General features: G+C 46.6%; 1 protein-coding gene across 4 annotated transcripts in view; it reads left to right on the top strand.

Moving 5' to 3' along the window:
* PLA2G4A (phospholipase A2 group IVA) overlaps positions 1 to 22,430 on the top strand; it is a 320,423-nt gene that overhangs the window by 200,992 nt on the left and 97,001 nt on the right. For all 4 annotated transcript variants that reach the window (XM_073582532.1, XM_073582533.1, XM_073582535.1 and 1 more), the window contains 3 exons: positions 10,189 to 10,303; positions 14,557 to 14,694; positions 21,349 to 21,438. In XM_073582532.1, the coding sequence (XP_073438633.1) occupies positions 10,189 to 10,303; positions 14,557 to 14,694; positions 21,349 to 21,438 (343 nt within the window). The remainder of the gene's footprint in view (positions 1 to 10,188; positions 10,304 to 14,556; positions 14,695 to 21,348; positions 21,439 to 22,430) is intronic.

Genomic DNA, 22,430 nt, shown 5'->3' with positions numbered 1-22,430 from the left:
TTGCCAAATTTCCATTTTTTTCACAAATAAACTCAAGTCATATCAAAGAAATGTTACCACTATCCTGATGTACAATATGTCACAAGAAAACATTCTCAGAATTACCGGGATCCATTGATGCATTCCAGAGTTATTACCTCATAAATGGGCAGTGGTCAGAATTGTAAAAATTGGCCCAGTCATTAACATGCAAACCACCCTCGGGGGTAAAGGGGTTAATGTTCATCTAGAAATCTGGAAAGTTCCATTGAGGTCATGATCTGGCATGGATTAGCAATGGTCATTTGGACTGTGTACATCAGTAGTGTAACTAGAGTCCAATAAACTCCAGTACATAATTTGGGCCTGGGCTCTCACATGCATGATGGACAGATTTGTGGGCTCTTGTAGTGTCCTATAAAGACATGTTTTCCCCCATATGATAGTGTCCTCCATGAATGGCCCCTTCCAGTAATAATTTCCCCATTCTTCTGGTCTTCTCCAACACATTTATTCTTCTTACCTTCCTCTGCTCCTATAATGTGAAGTGTCCTCTACAATAACTGGTGCAAAGGCCAGCAGCTGACTTCACTATGCCAGCTAAGGGTGGCACCTGATGGCACTGGCACGCTGATGTCAGCTGCTGGCCTGTGGTTGGCCAACGGCTTTATATTTCAGTGTAGGAAGCCGGCGGGTCTCTGCACAATAATGTTCAACTGATTGTGCGCCCACTGCGACTGCTTTCATTATGCCCTGCTGGACATGTGATAATCCCCATAGTAATCATGGAAATATACAAGTTTTGTGTTTAGTGATTTTGGGACATTGTGTCAGATCAAATCCGTTTTATCAAAGAGGTCATCTTCCATTCTTTAAAAATTGTACCAAAGGCAAAATCCCCAGCCACTGCAATGCCTCTAGTCTGGCAGTCACCTCAGTGATAACTTATCTATTGTGCAAGTGCTGCAACTAGTTACTCGCATAGTCAGCAACTTCCCCCAAAGCAGTGGCACTGAAGAGATTGCGATTTGAGATTTTTTCTTTTTATTTACTGCAAATTATTTTTGTATTCTACCACATTAAATGCCTTTTTAGTCTATTTTTTATAAAATCCCGAGCAAGCCTTTTCATTCAATGAGTGTTGAGTTGTTGGCTTAGATGTAATATCTGAAATTTTGCCTAGTCATTGTGATTCTGCAGGTACTGCATTAAATAAATTCCAAAGAAGTGAACACAAAAACGCTGTGTAAAAACGAGGCTCGTGGCACTGTGCTGTAAACTGGAAATCAGTCAGTGATGAAACTTCAGTAATTAAAAAGGAAATATTTGTATGTGCTTGCTGAAATCTGCAGAAAGATGAACTAAATTGAAGATTGATTTGTAGTCGCTGTGGTGATAGAAGAACAGAAAAATAGGCGTACAATGGAGGGAAAATGTGGAAAAGGAGCAAACAACTGATTTTTTTTTTTTTTTTTTTAATCTCCTTGATGTAACACATGCAGGTCTCAAGTGTCAGGCGTGCGTTCCATTTTTATTTAGGACTTCTAAAAATGTTTTTGTGTGTACGTAGGTATGCAAGAATTTTTTTTTTGACTGGAGATCTACGTTCACTACCTCAGGCAGTTCACATGCTCACACACAGATGAACCCTGGAACTATTATTTTTAAGAGAATTAAAGGGAACAAGAAGAGGAAGTGGAAGTGGGAACAACTATGAATAGTGCGTTGTGTGTTGCAAATCCAATGGTTAATGATTCACAATAGTGATAACAGAAGCAGTGAAATGCTGGTGCAGAACCAAGCCTCCTATATTCATAACGCAGGAACATAAACTAAATGGACTTGGTGTAAATACTGTATTTTTAATGGCATTCAGTGTCTAAAATTGTAACGTCTTTATGCAAACACACATCATGCAAACTATACCAAGATGCAAACTATACCAAGATGGAAATCTACTTCTTATTGAGTAAATACTTTTTGTAATCCTAAGGATATATTCACAAATTTGCGGTGTACATTTACCGTATATGTTGGGAAAGCTCCCAGCAAATGCATCAAATATATAGACCCCAAAAATGTGTGGTCTTCCCCTATAATGGACTAGTGTATGGGCCCCGTTACAAGCTTCAATGTCCAAGCGATCTCACCAATGATCCGACGTGGATGGGATCCCTGGGACATAGCTGATCGCTGGTGAGTTGTCACATAGGCAGACTCACCAGCGATCAGGACCAGTGAGCACGCAGGTATCCAGGGTAAACAGCGGGTAACTAAGCACCGCGCGACGCTTAGTTACCCGCTGTTTACCCTGGATACCCGATCAGGACCAGCAAGCACGCTGGTATCGAGGGTAAACAGCGGGTAACTAAGCGCCGACCCTGGATACCAGCTCCCAGCGTCTGCTGTATGGCGCTGGGAGCTCGCTGATCGTTAGTCTCTCGCTGTCACACGCAGCGATATGTGCTGCCAGCGGGAGACCAACGATAGATTTATGGCCCAGACCATTAGGCAACGATTAACGATCAGCCAGTTGATCGTTGCTACGTGTCACACCCAACGAAGTCGTTTTGACATCGCTGCAACGTCACCAAACTGGTGACGTTGCAACGATATCGCTCACAATATCGTTGCGTGTAACGGGGCCTTATGGCAGTACCTCATCAGTTCCACCAAAAGAATAAAGGGGCATTCTCCATAATCCTCCAAAAATGTTAATTAGTATGTGGAAAATGACAAGACACAATTTGAAACCATTTGCACACATTCGTAGACCACAATTGAAAACCATCCAAATTAGGACTTTCACCGTTCTATCTACCCAATCCACATTTATGGAAATATGCAAACGCTAAGGGTATGTTCCCACGGTCAGTAAACACTGCGGGTTGGACACTGCGTTCATCCACAGTGTCAAACCCGCAGCATCCAGATGTTGCAACTTAGTGGATGGGAGTTCAAGAAATCCCATCTCCTCTGCGTTCAGAGACTCCTCCGGCATCCCTGCGTAAACGGACATGCGGTGCATCTTTCCAGACCACAGCGTGTCTATTTATGTTGCAGAGACGCTCAGTCTCCACAGCGTAAATTACTCATGGGATTGAATTAGATGCGGTAAAACCGCATTATCATTCTAGTCATATGCGTTGTAAGTGCGGGAACGCAGCCTACTACGCATGTGAACTAATTTAAATAAAGCTGTACCTTGTGCCACAGCCGAAAGTTTGCATACATTGCAGTTCTCGTTATAAGCTCAGCTGACCGTGACAACTGCCGTCCACGATACCGCCGGGGACGGGGTTATCTCCGGTCACTTTTCAAGTTCTTACGATCAGCTGATATCGAGAACTGCAGTACACGTGACCGCTGGAGACTGAGTTGTCTCAGGTAATCAGTTTCAAGCACCGCTGTGTCTGGATGTCAGACTGGATGGTGGCATAATGCCACCGTTCAGCCAAAGGCATCCAGATGTAGCAGAGCTGGACTCGTCATGGGACAGTATGTATATCTTCTCGGCGGACAGGTGAGAATATTGTTGCTTTTTTAATTTTCTTTCTCTTCCAGGAGACGAGGGCGTTGGTGGAATAGATGATGCAGTAAGTATGGTTTAATTAAGATCCATTAAAGGAGTCTGTATCATTAGTTCAATTAAAAGACTTTATTCTGGCTGTGTATTTACCATACAACTATAGGATTAGTAATGGATAGGTGTCTTATCGAGGCCTCTCCGTTACTATGCCGTGGGCTTGATGTCACCTGACAATACAAAGGTGACATCAACCCCACAAATATTACCCCACTTGCCACCGCTACTGGGCAAGTGGGAAGAGCCTGGTAAAGTGCCACAATTGGCGCATCTTTGGAAGCAACAATTGTGGGGTGGCTGCAGGTTGCCATTTTTAGGCTGGTGAGGGCCAAAATCCATGGGCCTCGCCAGCCTGAGAATGTCAGGCCACAGCTGTCTTATTCCCTGGCTGATTAAAAAAAATAGGGGGACCCCACGCTATTTTTCTTTGGAGGGGATCCCACTATTTTTGCTAACCATCCAAGGTAAGCAGACTGGATGGTAAGGTTCATGGATATTGGATCCTTACCAGCCTGAAATACCAGTCCCAGTAGTCTGCTTTACTCTGGCTGGTTAACAAATATAGGGGGACCCCACGCCATTTTTTTAAAATTATTATTTAGTAGAAAGGAGGGGACCTCTCTCTGTGCTTTCCTCCACTTCCTGTGTTGTGTAATTCTGGCTGTGTCACAAGATTCACCATTATTTAAGTTAGTACACGTGTAGCAAGCTGCGTTCCCGCAATTAACACGCATGTGACTATGAAGATTATGTGCTTTTACCACATCTAATGATAGTGCATGGGTAATTTACGCAGCTACGTAAATTGACATGCTGAGGTCTGGAAAGAAGTCGCATGTCTGTCTCTTCTTTTCTTGAAATCCCATCCACTGTGCTGTAACATCTGGCCGTTGCGAGTTTGACGCTGTGGATGTATGCAACATCCAACCCGCAGCGTATACTGAACGTGGGAACATACCCCAATATATCTGCAAACAGGAAATTACTTTTTTTTCCTTCCCAGAAGCCAACTTTCAATTAGCTTTATTATGACCAAAAAACGCATGCAGTGAAAATACACATCAAAACTGCAGGTGACCTGCCAGTGACCTCAGATGCAGATTTCACCTGCATCAAATACTGCGCAAATATTGAGCCATTAATGATCGTGTGTTACTAATGGTTACTAATGGTGTTACTAGTGCCTAAGAAGCCAGGAACAGGGATTATATGCAAAACTAAGAACAGTCACGTGGGTACAAATAACATATTTTCATCCTGAAAATGCATCTCACCATTGTGTAAGTCAGTAAAGATACAGTGTGCAAATTAATTGTATATCACATTCTAGATGCAATAAGATGGGTAAATTCTGCAGAGAAAGGCCTTCCTCCGTGATCTGGATGTGTGGGCCCTGTGTAATACTAGGAGTTGGTGTATGTCTTATTTTGATACCTTGTACTGTGTTTTTCATTGTCTTATCCTTTTCATTTTCTATACCCTATACTGTTTTGTAGACTTGCAATTTTGGACAGTTTTATAGAGAGCAGTGATGCCCCCCTTACTTTCTCTTGGAATTAATTGTGTGGTTTTATTTTGAGGGGCTGTTGGCATCTATAACTAATGTGGTTAATAATGTAATGTCCTTCTAATATTTCTTGTGGGGAAAACCACCTTTGTGCTGAATTGTTCCTTTTGCGGGCATCATTCACAAACGTATAAACCACAAGTATACATTTTTTTAATAGAATCTGATCGGTGATGTATACCATTGCACAGGCATATAGGGCTCATATGTCAGAGGCGTATATGAGGAGATCCAATGTATACCTGTAATGCACAATGAAAATGCAGTGTGAATTGAAAATTAAAAGGGAACCTGTCACCCACCCCAGGCATTTTTAACTAAAAGAGTCACCTTGTGCAGCACTAATGCTGCATTCTGTCAAGATGGCTCTTCTATGTGGCATCCTTTCCACCCCTGAAAGAATCGTTTTTATAATTTATCCGTCATGCCTCGAGTTCAGGGGTCTCAAACTCGGCAGAGTAAATGGGCCGCACATGAAAAAAAATTTAAGCTGGCGGGCCGCATTCCTTTCAAACTTAATACAGTCACAATTGATAGCGGTATCTAAGGGGTTAAATGGCTGCGATCGGTGCTAATACCGATCGTGGCCGTTCAAATAGGTTGTCAGCTGCCATGTACAGCTTACCTCAGCGGATGATAGTGTCGGCTCTGCATGTGAACCGGCGCTATCATCTCGCTGTACCCGCACAGCCAGTCACTTGCAAAATCCAGCAATGGGGGGAAAGTCACGCCTCCGCTCTCTGCGCGCTGGCGTGATGTCATTACACAGCGCCAGAGGGATGTCATCACGCAGGGCCACAGCCACTACGGAGCGGCGCACTCCTCTCTTCTAGTGTGAGCAGTGGCGTAACTACAAAGTTATGGGCCCTGGTGCGAACTTTCAAATGGGGCCCACCCCATGCCAAAATACACAAACATCTCTGCTCAGCACACCTCGTACACACGCGGCTCTGCTCCACACACCTCGTACACACGTGGCTCTGCACACCTCGTACACGTGCGGCTCCACTTCATACACACACGACTCCGCTCCGTACACACATGGCTCCGCTCCCTTCACCTTGGTCCTTGTACACACACGGTTCCGCTCCATACACGTCGTACACACGCGGCTGCGCTCCGTACACGTCGTACACACGCGGCTGCGCTCCGTACACGTCGTACACACGCGGCTCCGCTCCGTACACGTCGTACACACGCGGCTCCGTACACGTCGTACACACGCGGCTCCGCTTCCTACACCTCGTACACACGCGGCTCCGCTCACCTCGTACACGCGGCTCCGCTCACTTCGTACACACGCGGCTCCGCTCTGTACACCTCGTACACACACGGCTCCGCTCCCGACACGTCGTACACACGCGGCTCCGTACACGTCGTACACACGCGGCTCCGTACACGTCGTACACACGCGGCTCCGTACACGTCGTACACAGGCGGCTCCGTACACGTCGTACACAGGCGGCTCCGTACACGTCGTACACAGGCGGCTCCGTACACGTCGTACACAGGCGGCTCCGTACACGTCGTACACAGGCGGCTCCGTACACGTCGTACACAGGCGGCTCCGTACACGTCGTACACAGGCGGCTCCGTACACGTCGTACACACGCGGCTCCGTACACGTCGTACACACGCGGCTCCGTACACGTCGTACACACGCGGCTCCGTACACGTCGTACACACGCGGCTCCGTACACCTTGTACACACGCGGCTCCGCTCCCTACACCTCGTACACGCGGCTCCGCTCCATACACCTCGTACACACGTGGTTCCGCTCCGTACACACGTGGTTCCGCTCCGTACACACGTGGTTCCGCTCCGTACACCTCATACACACGTGGCTCCGCTCCGTACATCTCGTACACACGCGGCTCCGCTTCCTACACCTCGTACACACGCGGCTCCGCTCACCTCGTACACACAAGCGGCTCCGCTCACCTCGTACACGCGGCTCCACTCACTTCGTACACACGCGGCTCCGCTCTGTACACCTCGTACACACACGGCTCCGCTCCCGACACGTCGTACACAGGCGGCTCCGTACACGTCGTACACAGGCGGCTCCGTACACGTCGTACACAGGCGGCTCCGTACACGTCGTACACAGGCGGCTCCGTACACGTCGTACACAGGCGGCTCCGTACACGTCGTACACAGGCGGCTCCGTACACGTCGTACACAGGCGGCTCCGTACACGTCGTACACAGGCGGCTCCGTACACGTCGTACACAGGCGGCTCCGTACACGTCGTACACACGCGGCTCCGTACACCTTGTACACGCGGCTCCGCTCCATACACCTCGTACACACGTGGTTCCGCTCCGTACACACGTGGTTCCGCTCCGTACACCTCATACACACGTGGCTCCGCTCCGTACATCTCGTACACACGCGGCTCCGCTTCCTACACCTCGTACACACGCGGCTCCGCTCACCTCGTACACACAAGCGGCTCCGCTCACCTCGTACACGCGGCTCCACTCACTTCGTACACACGCGGCTCCGCTCTGTACACCTCGTACACACACGGCTCCGCTCCCGACACGTCGTACACAGGCGGCTCCGTACACGTCGTACACAGGCGGCTCCGTACACGTCGTACACAGGCGGCTCCGTACACGTCGTACACAGGCGGCTCCGTACACGTCGTACACAGGCGGCTCCGTACACGTCGTACACAGGCGGCTCCGTACACGTCGTACACAGGCGGCTCCGTACACGTCGTACACAGGCGGCTCCGTACACGTCGTACACAGGCGGCTCCGTACACGTCGTACACAGGCGGCTCCGTACACGTCGTACACACGCGGCTCCGTACACCTTGTACACGCGGCTCCGCTCCATACACCTCGTACACACGTGGTTCCGCTCCGTACACACGTGGTTCCGCTCCGTACACACGTGGTTCCGCTCCGTACACACGCGGCTCCGCTCCGTACACCTCATACACACGTGGCTCCGCTCCGTACATCTCGTACACACGCGGCTCCGCTTCCTACACCTCGTACACACGCGGCTCCGCTCACTTCGTACACACAAGCGGCTCCGCTCACCTCGTATACAAGCGGCTGCGCTCACTTCGTACACACGCGGCTCCGCTCCGTACACCTCGTACACACGCGGCTCCGCTCCGTACACCTCGTACACACGCGGCTCCGCTCCGTACACCTCGTACACACGCGGCTCCGCTCCCGACACCTCGTACACACGCGGCTCCGCTCCCGACACCTCGCACACACGCGGCTCCGCTCCCGACACCTCGCACACACGCGGCTCCGCTCCCGACACCTCGCACACACGCGGCTCCGCTCCCGACACCTCGCACACACGCGGCTCCGCTCCCGACACCTCGCACACACGCGGCTCCGCTCCCGACACCTCGCACACACGCGGCTCCGCTCCCGACACCTCGTACACACGCGGCTCCGCTCCGTACACACGCGGCTCCGCTCCGTACACCTCGTACACACGCGGCTCCTCTCCGTGCACCTCGTACACACGCGGCTCCTCTCCGTGCACCTCGTACACACGCGGCTCCTCTCCGTGCACCTCGTACACACGCGGCTCCTCTCCGTGCACACGCGGCTCCTCTCCGTCCACCCTGTAAACCCCTCCTGACCCCACACAGAAACTTACACAGCACCATGACAACCAGTACAGACAAAGACAGCAGTGTTCTGCGCACACTGTGACCCCCTGTCTCTTCCCCCTCCTGTGACCTCATCACAGGTCCTGTGCACACAGAACACAGCCATCGCGCGCTCCTGAATGGCTGCATGCCTTCCCCCTTCTGCTTGCCTCAGGGGATGAGACGTGCACCGCGGGCCGCAGATGACTGCCTCAGGGGCTGCGTGTTTGAGACCTCTGCTCTAGTTTGTCCGGGAGTCAGGTCTTTCCCCCTGGACACAGATGCCTCACATCCATCAGTCATTTCCTCCTTTCCTCTTGGCGCCGCCTCCTCAGCGTTCATTTATTTTCCTGCGCTGTAATCTTTTTTTCTTGGACATGCGCAGTTAGAGCTGCCTGTCCACTGACATCACATGATGTCTTCCTTATCGCACTTGCGTGGACGCGCGGCTCGAGATCCCGGCCTTCAGTCTCTTCTGATTTATTCACACTGCGGGGCTGGGAATCTTGGGCATGAGCAGTAGTTCTCTGCGGCTCTCCCTCAAATCCCTCCACCTCTTTCCTACTGTGCAGCGTCATAGGAATCGTCAGCTCATCACTAATTGCAGTGGGATTTGAGGGAGAACCGCTGAGGAGGCGGCGCCAAGAGGAAATGAGGAAATGACTGATGGATGTGAGGCGTCTGTATCCGGGGGGAAAGACCTGACCCCCGGACAAACTACAGGTATGACGGACAAATTATAAAAACGATTCTTTCAGGGATGGAAAGGACGCCAAATAGAAGAGCCACCTTGACAGAATGCAGCATTAGTGCTGCACAAGGTGGCTCTTTTAGTTAAGGCCTGGGGAGGGGGTGACAGGTTCCCTTTAATTTTTCTCCCTTTTTTTTTTTTTCCTTTTTTTTATATTTAAAAGGGGTTTTCCTGAATCACAATATTGATGACTTATTTCATCCCTGGCACCCCCACCGATCAGCGGCGTTCATCTGCTATAACGTGGCTAAATCGCGTTCAGAGCCCAAACTGGACATACTCTTTACTAGTTATTCTTGGTTCTGCAGCTCCACTCTTATTCACTTCTAGAGGAACTGAGCAGCAACCTAGAATGGCCACTATACAGTATCTGGAGCCATGCATGTAGATATGTACAAAATGGAGAGGCCACTACCAAAAATACCAAGCCATGTCTGCTAAATAATGAGAGGAACTTGGAAGAGCATGGTGGTCCTCTCAAGCAGTTCATTAGTGGAGGGTAAAGTATTCTAAAAATATTCTGATCCTGAAAACGCCTTTAAAAAAAAAAAAGTAAAATAATTTTTCTAATCTTGATGTAGGGATGAATTTACTTGTAACCTCCCCTGTTGAGTGCTGTACCCGGTCTGTATTCCAGATGACCTTTTTAGTGATGTGTTTTTTCTTGTAACAGAGAATGCACAGCAAGTTGACGAACATGCAGGAAAAAATAAGTGATGGTCAGTGTCCAATGCCCTTGTTTACGTGTCTTCATGTGAAGCCTGATGTGTCAGAGCTGATGTTTGCTGGTAAGATTTCTGGATATCTGAGTAGCACAGTAGATTTTCTGTGCCTATTATAAACAGAATCGACATAAGCTAAGTATGCACCTGTGCTGGTAAGTCTCCAAGCTTGGAATAGTTATGTTTGGATAGAAAGCTTCAGTACTAGCATAAGGAGTCGGTTATACTACAATTAAATTGTTATAGACATATAGTCACTTTTGCAATGAATTCTCTGTCCTCTCAACTGCTCATTTACTCTGAAATAAAAACCAAATTCCATACTGACAAGGTGGACTATATGCTCACTGAGGGATCAGGTTACCACTGTTAAATTAAATCTATGGAGACTGGAGGAAGAGGCAGCGGCAGCGTGAGAGACGCAAACAGTCCTCTGCAGCTGATTTCTTGTGTTTTTTTTTTTTTGTTTATTTTTCCTTCATGCCAGTGCTGGATTCACAGCCACACTGGAGTATGGGTTTGTAATGTCGTCATTACTGCTGCAACTCAAGGTATGCTACATGGACCTCTCCTGTCTGTGTACTTTGGCTTGGCTATTCTCCACCCACTAGCTCAGGCAACTGAAAATTAGAAATGGAGAGTGCAATAAGTTAAATCTGGTGAAAAATGCAAGATGCAAGCCAAATAAAGACCAGAAATATTGCCTTATCTAAGCACACATGACTTCTTATTCTGGAAAGTCACCTGAAACTATAAGTATGCTGAAATGCCCAAATTGTAGCCTGGATGGCTTCTAATAGCTTACCATATTTCTATAAAACTTCCTATTGCTTATGGTAATCTGAAATAGCCTATGCACAGTATGTGTTGTATGGCATTACCTGTGTCCCCACAGTTTCTTCACAAAAGTCTTGCTGCACCACCACAAATGCCATTGGTGCCCTATGAACTCTGTTGACTTGACCTTCATATTTATTTGTGGTTTCTCTCATTTTGACTGTGTGCTGTGTGAATATAGCCTTACTTGCCCATGTATCTGCTTAAACAGGGTTACCAGGATGCTATAAATGTCTGGAGGACGACTGTCTGCACACCACAGATCTAATGTTTGAAGGAGCGGTAGTAATTGTGCGAGTGCTGCAGCTGGTTTTCACAACACGTGCTAAATATATAATCGTGAAACGATGCATCACAAAATTCTCTATTAAATTAGTGAAATGTTCAATATGAGACCTGCAGGCTGCTTTTTATGACACGCGCAACCTATTTGGCCTTAATATGTACAATCTAGGTCTATGATCTCTACGTTTTTCCACTATGCCTGTATTTTTTTACCATGATTTTCAGCTCTTACGCTTGACGCGCTTCACGACTTTACAGCGTACTTACTGTAGCTAATGACGTACATGATTTCCTAAATTTAAACAAGTGGAATTAATAAAAAAGGAAACTGCCTTGCCAGCCTGTTACTGGTTTTAGTTTCGCATTAAACCTTTTGAACAATTTCTATTAAAAGTGTACTATCCCATAAATGTCTGTCTATTTCAGATCCAACCTAGACTAATAGTTCTTGACTGTATTTGCTTAGTCGTAATTCGCTCTAAAGACGTAAGCAGGAAACCAATAATAATTATAACGTAGGAGTTGAATAATTTCAGAAAACATTTACTTCTGGCGTATTAAGCAAATGATTGCAAATGTAGGAGTAGGCAATATAATAGGTGTCTGACTAAACTCCTAATAAAAAGTAACTAGTGCATATTGTGTCTGGCTGTTAAATCAGTTGTTTGCTTCTCGTATAAGTGCTGCTGGATATTTCCCTGCACCTTCCCCCCAATAAGTGTGCAATAAAGCGAGAAACTGCATAGTATATACCTTGCGACTAGAGTTATAAATATATGCATCATGTAACTGAGATAACATTCGATACATTGGTCAGTGTGTGGGTAATTAAAATGGACTTGGCCAGAACGCTGGGCCCCAGACTGCATAGTACATGTTGGTGGTACGTCAGTCAGTTGAAAATGGAAGGTAGGTTTTGGGGAATGCCTGTGCTGAAACTCTGGACGACATCTGTCACTTGCAAATTGAACAACATATTGCCACATAACTGATACCCCAACAATGAGCTGATCATTGGAGAGATCACTAGTAGAGATGAGCAAACTCAAACTTAGAATTGGGGGTCATACCGGACAGTTAGTGTCGGTGCTAAACACCAAGAGATAATTTTCTAGCTCAAAAGTGTGGGTTCTCATTGTTTTGAATGTGGTTCTGGTTCAAGTTTGGGAAAAGTTCTGTTACCAGAATAGACCTTTGGAATGAAGTTTGGTTAGAGGACCAGAACTCAAACTCCCACAGGTGTGCTCCTCCCTAATCGCAAGCAGTTTCCTCTGCAATCTACTATTCTGTGATAGAAACTTTTTGTTGCATCCTTTTTCTATTATTGATCTCAATTGTAAATGAGTCAGGTCTTCCCAACAAGTCACCGCCTCCTGAGTAAGAGACTTGCATGCATATATAAATGGTCACACTTGAGATAACAAACATTGCTTAAATCAATACTACATGTAAATGTAAAACTTTTTAAAAAAGATCTATAAAAAAGTGTTTCTTTCTCTACTTATGAGCCACTCCCCCTTTTCTCTAATCTCCTGAAATTGCCATCCTTTCTTTAAAAAGAGCTCAAATACGTCTTCATCAAAGCAAGATGACTGCCAGCCCAATGAGGAGTACAGCACCTCCTCTTATACTTTGTGGTGAGGAGGGAAGAGCATTAAGCACCGTGAGTCAAGGAGGGAAGAGCATTAAGCACCGTGAGTCAGACATGGGCAGATTGAACTGTAGTGTAAAACATCCGTTTTACCTCTTTAGTGCTTGACTCCCAGCCACACAGCTCAGTACTGATGTCTATTGACTTCCATGCTGTGTTTTACAATCTTAATATATTTTCTATTCTATCTTTTTTTTTTTTTTTTTCAGGCAAAATTGAGTGGCAGTGAAATTGTTCTGCCTTCTTTCTTTAAAATCTTTCACTATTCTCACATTTAGGTACTGATGGTTTTGTATACATAAATAATTTTTATAATTAAGCAATTTTCTTTTGTAAAATTAATTTGGAAAGTTCATTACATATGTATTAACCAGGACTGTAGGCTTTTGTTTGAGCTTACCCCATGCCTCATGTGACTGCGGTATGTACCCCTTGTAATTCATCCATGACACCTTGAGAAAGGCAAGTTTAATGAAAGCAAGCAAGTTGTAATGAAAGGGCTAAGGGTGCAGACAATCGGTGCAAATCTCATATTGATATTAAAAGCCATGTGGGTCTGTGTACCCGAACAGCCCTGCTATTGGCAATGCCCACACCCCACCCCACCCCCACTTTGGGCAAGCTGAAGGCCACTGCTTGAGGCGAGATGCTCATCTGGTCTCGTGGCAGTGTACTGTTGATTTGTGAAAAGAATGTAAATGTCTTGCGCTTTAAGTACATGATGGATTGATAATTAGAGATTCAATGGTGCATTAAATACTTTAATAAAAATGAAAACCTTATGTTTTCCCATGATTATCTATTGTTTGTGCGGATTTGGAGCCAAGATAAAAAAAAAAATGCAGCGAAAAATAAAGCCAAAACACAATGATAAAATCAGAATACACAACAAAGAGCGAGATGTGTATCTGAGATTTGTGTAAATCTCTGACCTTTTAAATAAAGCTAAAACCTCCAATGGTTCAGGTTTCCTGTACAGATTAGTACAATGGCAAGTTACTTTAGCTCTTGACATGGTGTAACTTTTCAGTTCTCACTGTTCCAGTATATGCCCTTTTGAAATGTCTTTGAAGGCAGGTCCCAAGCAGATATCCATTTGTCTGCGTACTTGTGACTTCTATAAATTGGAGAGAAATGTTACAATTTTTTTTTTTTTTTTTTTTTAAATGAAACAGCCCAACATCTGGAAACAAACCCCCCTGACTGGTGGCTGTAGTCACATGGTAGGGTACAATGCTGTTCTCTATACAGATGCTATCTGCCCGTTACTGGCAGACACGGACAGAAAGGGGCCCCTGCGCAAGATAAACATATGGGACCTTTGCAGCCCAAGAGCTCCTAAAAATGCAAAATTGCACCTGCTTTCGAGGTAGAAATGGGCCCCCTTACGTCTTGGGCCCTTGTGCGGCCGCACAGCTTGCACCAATGATCTGTCCGCCCCTGCCCCTAGTCTTACATTATTAGTACCCACTTGTTGATTTTTCCAAGTCTTCTTCTAGCTAATGAAACCATTACAGAATCTTCATTCTCTCTTTTAATTTTGCAGATTGGGTAGAATTTACTCCACATGAGATTGGAATGGCAAAGTATGGCACATTTATGTCTCCAGAGCTATTTGGAAGCAAGTTTTATATGGGTACTGTTATAAAGAAATATGATGAATATCCACTACACTTTTTAATGGGTAAGTAAGCCATAATAAAACCAATACTTAATAATAATTATTTTATATAGATTGTTTTTCAAATTTACTACACAAATGTGCATATCACTTGACAATGATAATTCTTTGCTGATACTAGTTGAAAACTAGACAGTTTGATCTACAAATGTTTAGAGCTCTAAAGCCCCCGTCACACATAACGATGTCCCAGCGATCCCACCAACGATCCGACATGGATGGGATTGCTGGGACATCGTTAGGCTGATCGCTGGTGAGCTATCACATAGACAGCCCCAGCGATCGCGCGCCTCCTAGATACCCAATGTTTACCTTGGAAACCAGCGTGTACGCCGGTTTCCAAGGTAAACAGCGGATATCCAGGAGCAGTGGCTCCGGGATACCCGTTTACATTAGAAACCAGCGTCGCTGATCGCTGGTCTCTCGCTGCCACACGCAGCGATGCGTGCTGGGCAGCGGGTGACCAGCGATCGAAAAACGGCCCAGGCCGCTCGAGCACGATCAGCGATAACCGGCAGGGGGGCCGGTCGCTGATCACCGTCACACACAGAGATCTCCTGGAGAGATCGCTGATGTGTCACAAAATCAGCGATCTCGCTAGCGAGATCACTGTGTGTGACTGGGCCTTAACTCTCAAAGATTCAGTATCCCTTATGTGAAAGTCAGAGGATCCACAGCAAAACACACTTGGAAGTCGAGAGCAGTGACTGTATAAATTGTGACTGCAATCTTTTCATCACAAGTAACTTAAAAGGAATGTGTCAGTAGGTTTTTGCTATTAAATCTGAAAGCCACTTAATATAGGAAAAGAAAGCCTGATTCCAGAGATGTGTCACCTATTAGGCTGTGTGCGATAGTTTCAATATATCAGGTTTTATGAGCCAGAGATTAACACTGCTGAACTAAAGCCCATGTGCAGGCCAGTCAGGGTAATCTGAGCAAAACCACACCCCCCCACCACTGATTGGCAGCTTGCTGTCAAATGTATACAGGACGCTGCCAATCAGGGGTGTGGGTGGGTTAGTCTGAGCTCTGCTACATCTACATCAGACAAAACTGGGCTTCTATCAAAACTGCACCAAGCAGCCCAGTAAGTCACAAATCCCTGGCTTCAGAGTCTCTGTCCAAGACCAAAAACAGTTTCCATGTTAAATAATAGCAATGTAAAGGTCAGAAGCTGTACGGGGGGCTCTTATTCTTTTTATTCTTCTTTTTCTTATTGTCATTCTTATCTTTATTATTTTTACTCTTATCTTTATTCTTTTATTTATTTTTATTTTTTTACACTGGCATAGTTAAAAGCTACCGGGGTCCGAGCTGCGCTGTGGTTGATATGGACCCTATAATTTTGTCGATATATTTTATTTCTCTCTCACCCATGACAGCACCACGGAGAGAGGGGATCCGCCCCTCAGGGACAGGAACCTACAGATAAAAAGGGCGGTACCTCTCCTCCACCTCCAGTTGGGTTCCTGTTCCTGATGGGGGACCCACAGGACAGTACCTTTCGTGTGTCCAGGATCTGGGGCCGGCCTGACCGGTGATGGCAGCGGGGAGGCCCCTGCCTCGGGAGGGTGCGGTGCCCGAAGCCGCCACTGCTGGGGCCGATGCGGGCTGCCGGGTGAGCGGGCGGGAGAGACGCCGGAGCCGCCGCTCCAGAGAGGAAGTCGGGGCTTGCGGGGACCTGGCAAACATGCGGGCGGCGCCGGGGTACAGAGGTGTACCAAGATGGCGGCCGCCCCGGAAATAGAAGCCGGCTTCCAGGTCCCGAGAACCGGCGCATGCGCAGGAGCGCTTTCCCGGGGACAGCGGTGCAGGATGGGAGCGGTGACGTCTCAGCCGGCAAATTTAAAATGGTGGCTGCACAAGCAGCAGCACCACCATCATCGTCAAAAGGAACGCAGTACGGATGGTCGTTCCAGTAGTCACTCCACGCAGCGTAGCACGTCAGCTGCAAGGAGCAAATCGCCACCAGGAGAGCAGCCTATTCAGGACCTGACTCCATCTCCCGAATCGGTACCTGCAGCCGCATACTTTTGGGTGAGTGATCTTCGTGACTGTTCACCATTGTATTAAAAATCCATTTCCCTTACTAGGGAAAGAAGGGGAAAAAGAACAGGGAGTGCCCCACTTGTGCTAGTCCCCTACCTATTTCTTGGGAGAAAAAAACGGAGTAATGTACAAAAGAAATCCTCTGTTAGGAAACTCCGGATTTGGCCTCTGACCTAAGAGCCGCAATAAAATTGGAGGTTCAGAGTGCCCTTACATCCCTTAAGCATAGGGACAAATCAAAAAAGAAAGACACAATAGTGACTTCCCAGTCGGATTCCTTGACGTCGGGAGAAATCATGTCAAAAACCTCAGATTCCACTTCCTCATCCTCAGACGAGGAAACAAAGGGGCGTCACTGCTTCCCCCTAGACGATGTAGACAAACTAGTGAAAGCAGTAAGGTCTACCATGGGGGTGCTGGACCCTAGGCCCGATAAAACAGTCCAGGACATAATGTTCGGGGTACTGGGCCAGAAAAAGCGGAGAGTGTTCCCGCTAAATGAAAATGTGCGGGGTCTAATCAAAAAAGAATGGGATAAACCGGACAGGAAAAACACCACGGTCCCTTCCCTTAAAAGGAAATATCCCTTTGAGGAAGAGGCATCTTCATCTTGGGATAAAGCCCCGAAGCTCGATGTAGCTGTCGCAAAGGCCTCAAAAAAAAAAAAAAAAAAAAAAAAAAAAAAATTTGCCCTCCCCTTTGAGGACATGGGCACCCTCAGGGATCCCCTAGATAAAAAGGCAGATACCTTTCTTAAAGGTGCATGGGAGTCAGCTGGAGGTAACCTCAGGCCAGCCATAGCGGCAACATGTACTTCGAGAGCCCTAATGATTTGGGTGGACCAACTAGAAAAGCAACTAAGAGAAGGGACGCCAATGGATAAAATCCTAGACTCTATCCCAGTAATAAGGGGAGCGGCTGCCTTCCTAGCGGACTCATCGGCAGACTCAGTCCGGTTATCGTCCAAAGCACTCTCAAATGCAGCACGTAGAATATTATGACTTAAAAGCTGGCCGGGGGACCTACAGACCAAGATGAAACTGTGTTCAATCCCCTGTGAAGGAAAATTCCTTTTTGTGGAGACGTTAGATGACATCCTCCAGAAAGTAAGGCAAGAAGAAAGAGTTCCCAAATTTAGAGCCGGCAGCATTTAAGAGGCCCTTTCGGAATAGAAAGTTTCTTCAGCGGAGACCACCGAGAGAGCAAAAGTGGGATGACAAGAGAAGAGAGAGAGGGTTCCTCTTCGGCAACTTGTCCTGAGACAAAAAGCCCTCTAGGTGACAGTTTGCTCAGGGTGGGGGGGAAGGTTAAACCTTTTTCTCCCAGCGTGGAAAAGAATCTCAAACAACCCATGGATAGTAAACCCCTAATCTAGGAGGGCCTAAAGATAGACTTTCTCTCCCTCCCGCCTCAAAAGTATGTAATGACTCCGCTAAGATCCAGTACGCAAGAGCAGGAAGCCCTAGAAAACGAAGTCCTAAGCCTGATAGATAAAGGAGTCCTCCAGGAGGTTCCCCTGCAGGTAAGGGGCAGGGGGTTTTACTCCACTCTTTTTCCTGGTGACCAAGCCAGACGGCACGTTTCGGACAATTATAAATTTAAAAAAAAAAAAAAAAAAAAATCAAAGCTTCAAAATGGAGTCAATCAGGTCCACCACCAAAATCCTGTTCCCGAACTGCTTCATGACGGTGTTAGATCTCAGCGACGCCTATTATCACGTCCCCATTCACAAAAACTCCAGGAAATATCTCAGGTTAGCCGTCTCGATAAAGGGCGAGATAAGAGAACTCTAATGCAGAGCCTTGCCATTCGAAATATCTGTAGCTCCACGGGTATTTACCAAAATAGTGGCAGAGATGATAGCTCATATAAGGGAGCAAGACAAAATAATAATCCCGTATCTGGACTATTTTTTAATAGCAAGCAGCTCGGCTCAAAAACGCTGGGAACAGAGGGACAGGGTGATGGACACTCTGCAGGGCCTGGGCTGGCTCCTAAATCTAAAAAAATCAAGATTGGAGCCCAGCAGAGTACAGGAATTCTTGGGTCTAACATTGGACTCAAACATTCAAGAGTGCCGCCTCCCAGACCACAAGAAGGAGAAAATCGCTCAAATTGTAACAAGAGCCATCCAAAATCCCTCCATGACATTAAGAAAAGTGATGTCACGACTGGGTTCTCTCTCCGCCTGCCTGCCAGCAGTCCAATGGGCTCAGTTACACACGAGAGATCTACAGTGGGACGTACTAGCCAACTAGTCTGCAGTAGGGGGACACCTAGAGGGTCTTATTACCCTAAATTCAAAAACTACTCATTCCCTAACCTGGTGGAAAAGCCAAGACAACCTTTCCAAAGGGATCCCCTGGGTAACAAAAATAACACACACATAGTTACCACAGACGCCAGTCCCACGGGGTGGGGAGCACACATGAACAACGAAGTGGCCCAGGGTGCGTGGGGAGTTAAAGAATTAGAAGCCTCCTCGAACCTGTAAGAGCTCTTAGCAGTGGGCTACGCATTAACACACTTCTTACTTCTTACCCCTGCTCCGGGGTCATCATGTTCGCATATTTTCAGACAATCGAGTCACAATAGCATATATAAATCATCAGGGGGGAACCAGGTCCCGAGCCCTAATGGACACATCCTCCAGAGTCCTCAAATTAGCAGAGGCAAGCCTGCTATCTCTGTCAGCACTACACATCCGGGGCACGGAGAATCAAAGGGCAGACTTTCTGAGTCGCACCCAATTGCGACAAGGGGAATGGGTCCTAAAGCGGTCCGTTTTTCGGCAGATTGTAAAAATGTGGGGGGCCCCGGACATAGATCTGTTCGCCGACTTTAGAAACAAAAAAGTGGAAACTTTTTGCTCCATAGACCCCAGGGGGAATCCTCTTGCTCTGGATGCCTTCATACTCCCATTGGACATAGTTCCTAACACATGCCTTTCCCCCGATCATGCTGATCCCAGCAGTGCTAAGAAAAGTTAGGGAGCATGGGGCAAGAATGATTTTAATAGCCCCCTTCTGTCCCAAAAGAACCTGGTTCTCCTGGCAAAAAATATTCTCAGTAACCGACCCATGGATCCTACCGGATCTCCCGGACCTGCTATCGCAGGGCCCAGTGTTACACCCTCAGGCAGGGAGGCACCATTTAACAGCATGGAAATTGAGAGAGCACTGATGAGAGACAGAGGGTTTTCAGAGAACCCGATAACCACATTACAAAAAAGTAGGAAACCGGTTACGATGAGAGCCTACGGGAGAACGTGGAAAAATATTCTTATCCACTTCGGGGGTAAAGGTTCAGGACGGGGTTCACATTGATAAAATCCTAGAATTTCTACAAAAGGGTCTAGAACAGGGTCTAGCGGTCAACACATTAAAGGTACAAGTAGCGGCCTTGGGCGCCTTTATAACCATGACGTGGTAGGTAATCCTTAGGTGACAGATTTTTAAGGCCGTATCCAGATCCAGGCCGATAGCTAATCAAAGATTACCATCATGGGACCTAAATCTTGTACTATCCACACTAACAGGCCCTCCATTCGAACCTATTCACTCAGCATCCCTAAGAGTCCTGTTGTTAAAAACAGTGCTTCTTTTCGCGCTAACATCAGCTCGCAGAGTGAGCGATATGCAAGCTTTATCAGTAGGGCCACCTTTCACAAAGATTCTAGATGATAGGGTCATTTTAAAGCCTGACCCAGCCTATCTACCGAAAGCGTCATCACACTTCCATAGGTCCCAAGAGGTAGTCCTTCCTTCATTCTGCCCAAATCCTAAAAAGAAGGGAGAAGAAAAATTCCACACCTTAGACGTGAAGAGGTGCCTAGTGCAGTATCTAGAGGCCACCAAGAAATATAGGAAGGAAGGCTCTCTCTTTGTGTGTTTTCAGGGACCTCGGAAGGGACTCAAAGCATCTAAGAGTACCCTGGCAAGGTGCATAAGGGATGCGATTGCCGAGGCATATTCATCCAGTGAAAATACCATCCCGGAAGGGTTGAGAGCCCATTCCACAAGAGCGATGACGACCTCATGGGCTGAAAGATCTGAGGTATCAATAGAACAAATCTGTAAGGCGGTCATCACCTTCGACCTTTTTCAGGCACTATAGATTAGATCTAGCCTCTACGTCTGACCTGACCTTCGGGAGAAGGGTCCTTTAGGCGGTGGTCCCTCCCTAAGCTACCAATCTCTGTAATTCTCTCCGTGGTGCTGTCATGGGTGAGAGAATAGCTTAGTTACTCACCGATAACGGTGTTTCTCGGAACCCATGACAGCACCTGCTTATTCCCTTCCCCTTCACGAGTGTGGTGAGCACGTTTTACTGTTAGTAGAGTGTTTCCGTTTAGGCACGGTGCTTCTGATAATAAGCAATATTATAATGTTGTGCATATATTTCTGTTGTCTAACTAACCTGGAGACACTCTGATGCTCTGTAACCAACTGGAGGTGGAGGAGAGGTACCGCCCTTTTTATCTGTGGCTCCTGTCCCTGAAGGGCGGATCCCCTCTCTCCGTAGTGCTGTCATGGTTTCTGAGAAACACCGTTATCGGTGAGTAACTAAGCTATTTTATAATTTGTTTGCTTCTGTCTTTTCTAGGTGTCTGGGGTAGCGCCTTTTCAATATTGTTCAATAGAGTTCTTGGAGTTTCCAACCAAGCTCAAGGTGTCACAATGGAAGAAGAACTAGGTAACCACAGTAACATAGTTTTGAAAAGTGAAACATTACACTGCGTGATAGTTCCTAACAGGCAGTTTTAGGCGTATCTTTCATATTCTCTGTGCCTTAACTTTTATTTTGTTTTGTTTTCTTTGTTAAACTTTATTGCTATTGAATTTTCGGACAGTAGTCTTTTGAAATTGGATATGTCACACAATGTTTCTCCCTTGTAACTGAATATTTGCATAGAGCAGCTAGTACTGCGCAGCCTCACATATTCATGAATTGGGGCAGATGGGCAGTACTCTGCTGTGGTTCCTATACTCCATAACAGATCACATCTGGTCTCCGCCAGTATCAGGAGTGGAGGGTGTCGCACCTCCATCGATCTCTAATATTGATGGCTTAAAGATAGGCGATCACTAGAAAAAGGGATTTGTAAAGGGTTTGTCCAATAATTTTAGGATTCTTTTTTATAGTTTGTTTCAAGTTTATTATCTAATTTTGTCTCCTTTAGAAAAACCTAATTTTTCCATTTTACTTGCCAGGAAGGGGTTACAGTAATTTTCCCCCATATGATGCATATCACACACTAAGTATAGGTGTATGGAGCTGGTTCAGGAGCTGAGCCCTTCTCCACAAACTACCGATGTTGGCTTTGTTATACAGCTGGCATCTAGTTTTGGATCTGGCTCCTATTGTTACTGTTTAACTGTTTAAATGCCACTATTAATGATAGATATTGGCATTCAAATTGCTTGGATGTAGCTGATGCACGCTGTGACAAAGTTACTGGTAATGTATTAGAGGGGAGATATGTGACACTGCACTTAATGGCGTCAGTGACATGAAACCAGAGTATTTACTATGTGTTGTGAGGGTTAAGTTAAAGTTGCATAATGTGCAGGTTTTATGTGGACATTCATAGAGCGGGTGGAAGACTGTCCACTTTATCTCCACCTGCAGAGCTGATGGGACCTATGTGATGTCATAATCATGTGGTCAGTCACATGATGGAAAGA

The sequence above is a fragment of the Dendrobates tinctorius genome, unplaced genomic scaffold (genome assembly GCF_039654945.1).
Source record: "Dendrobates tinctorius isolate UK_male_01 unplaced genomic scaffold, ASM3965494v1 ptg000072l, whole genome shotgun sequence".
NCBI classification, from domain to species: Eukaryota; Metazoa; Chordata; class Amphibia; order Anura; family Dendrobatidae; genus Dendrobates; species Dendrobates tinctorius.
The sequence above is the reverse complement of the archived record's forward strand: the minus strand, read 5'-3'. Positions and strand labels throughout refer to the sequence as shown.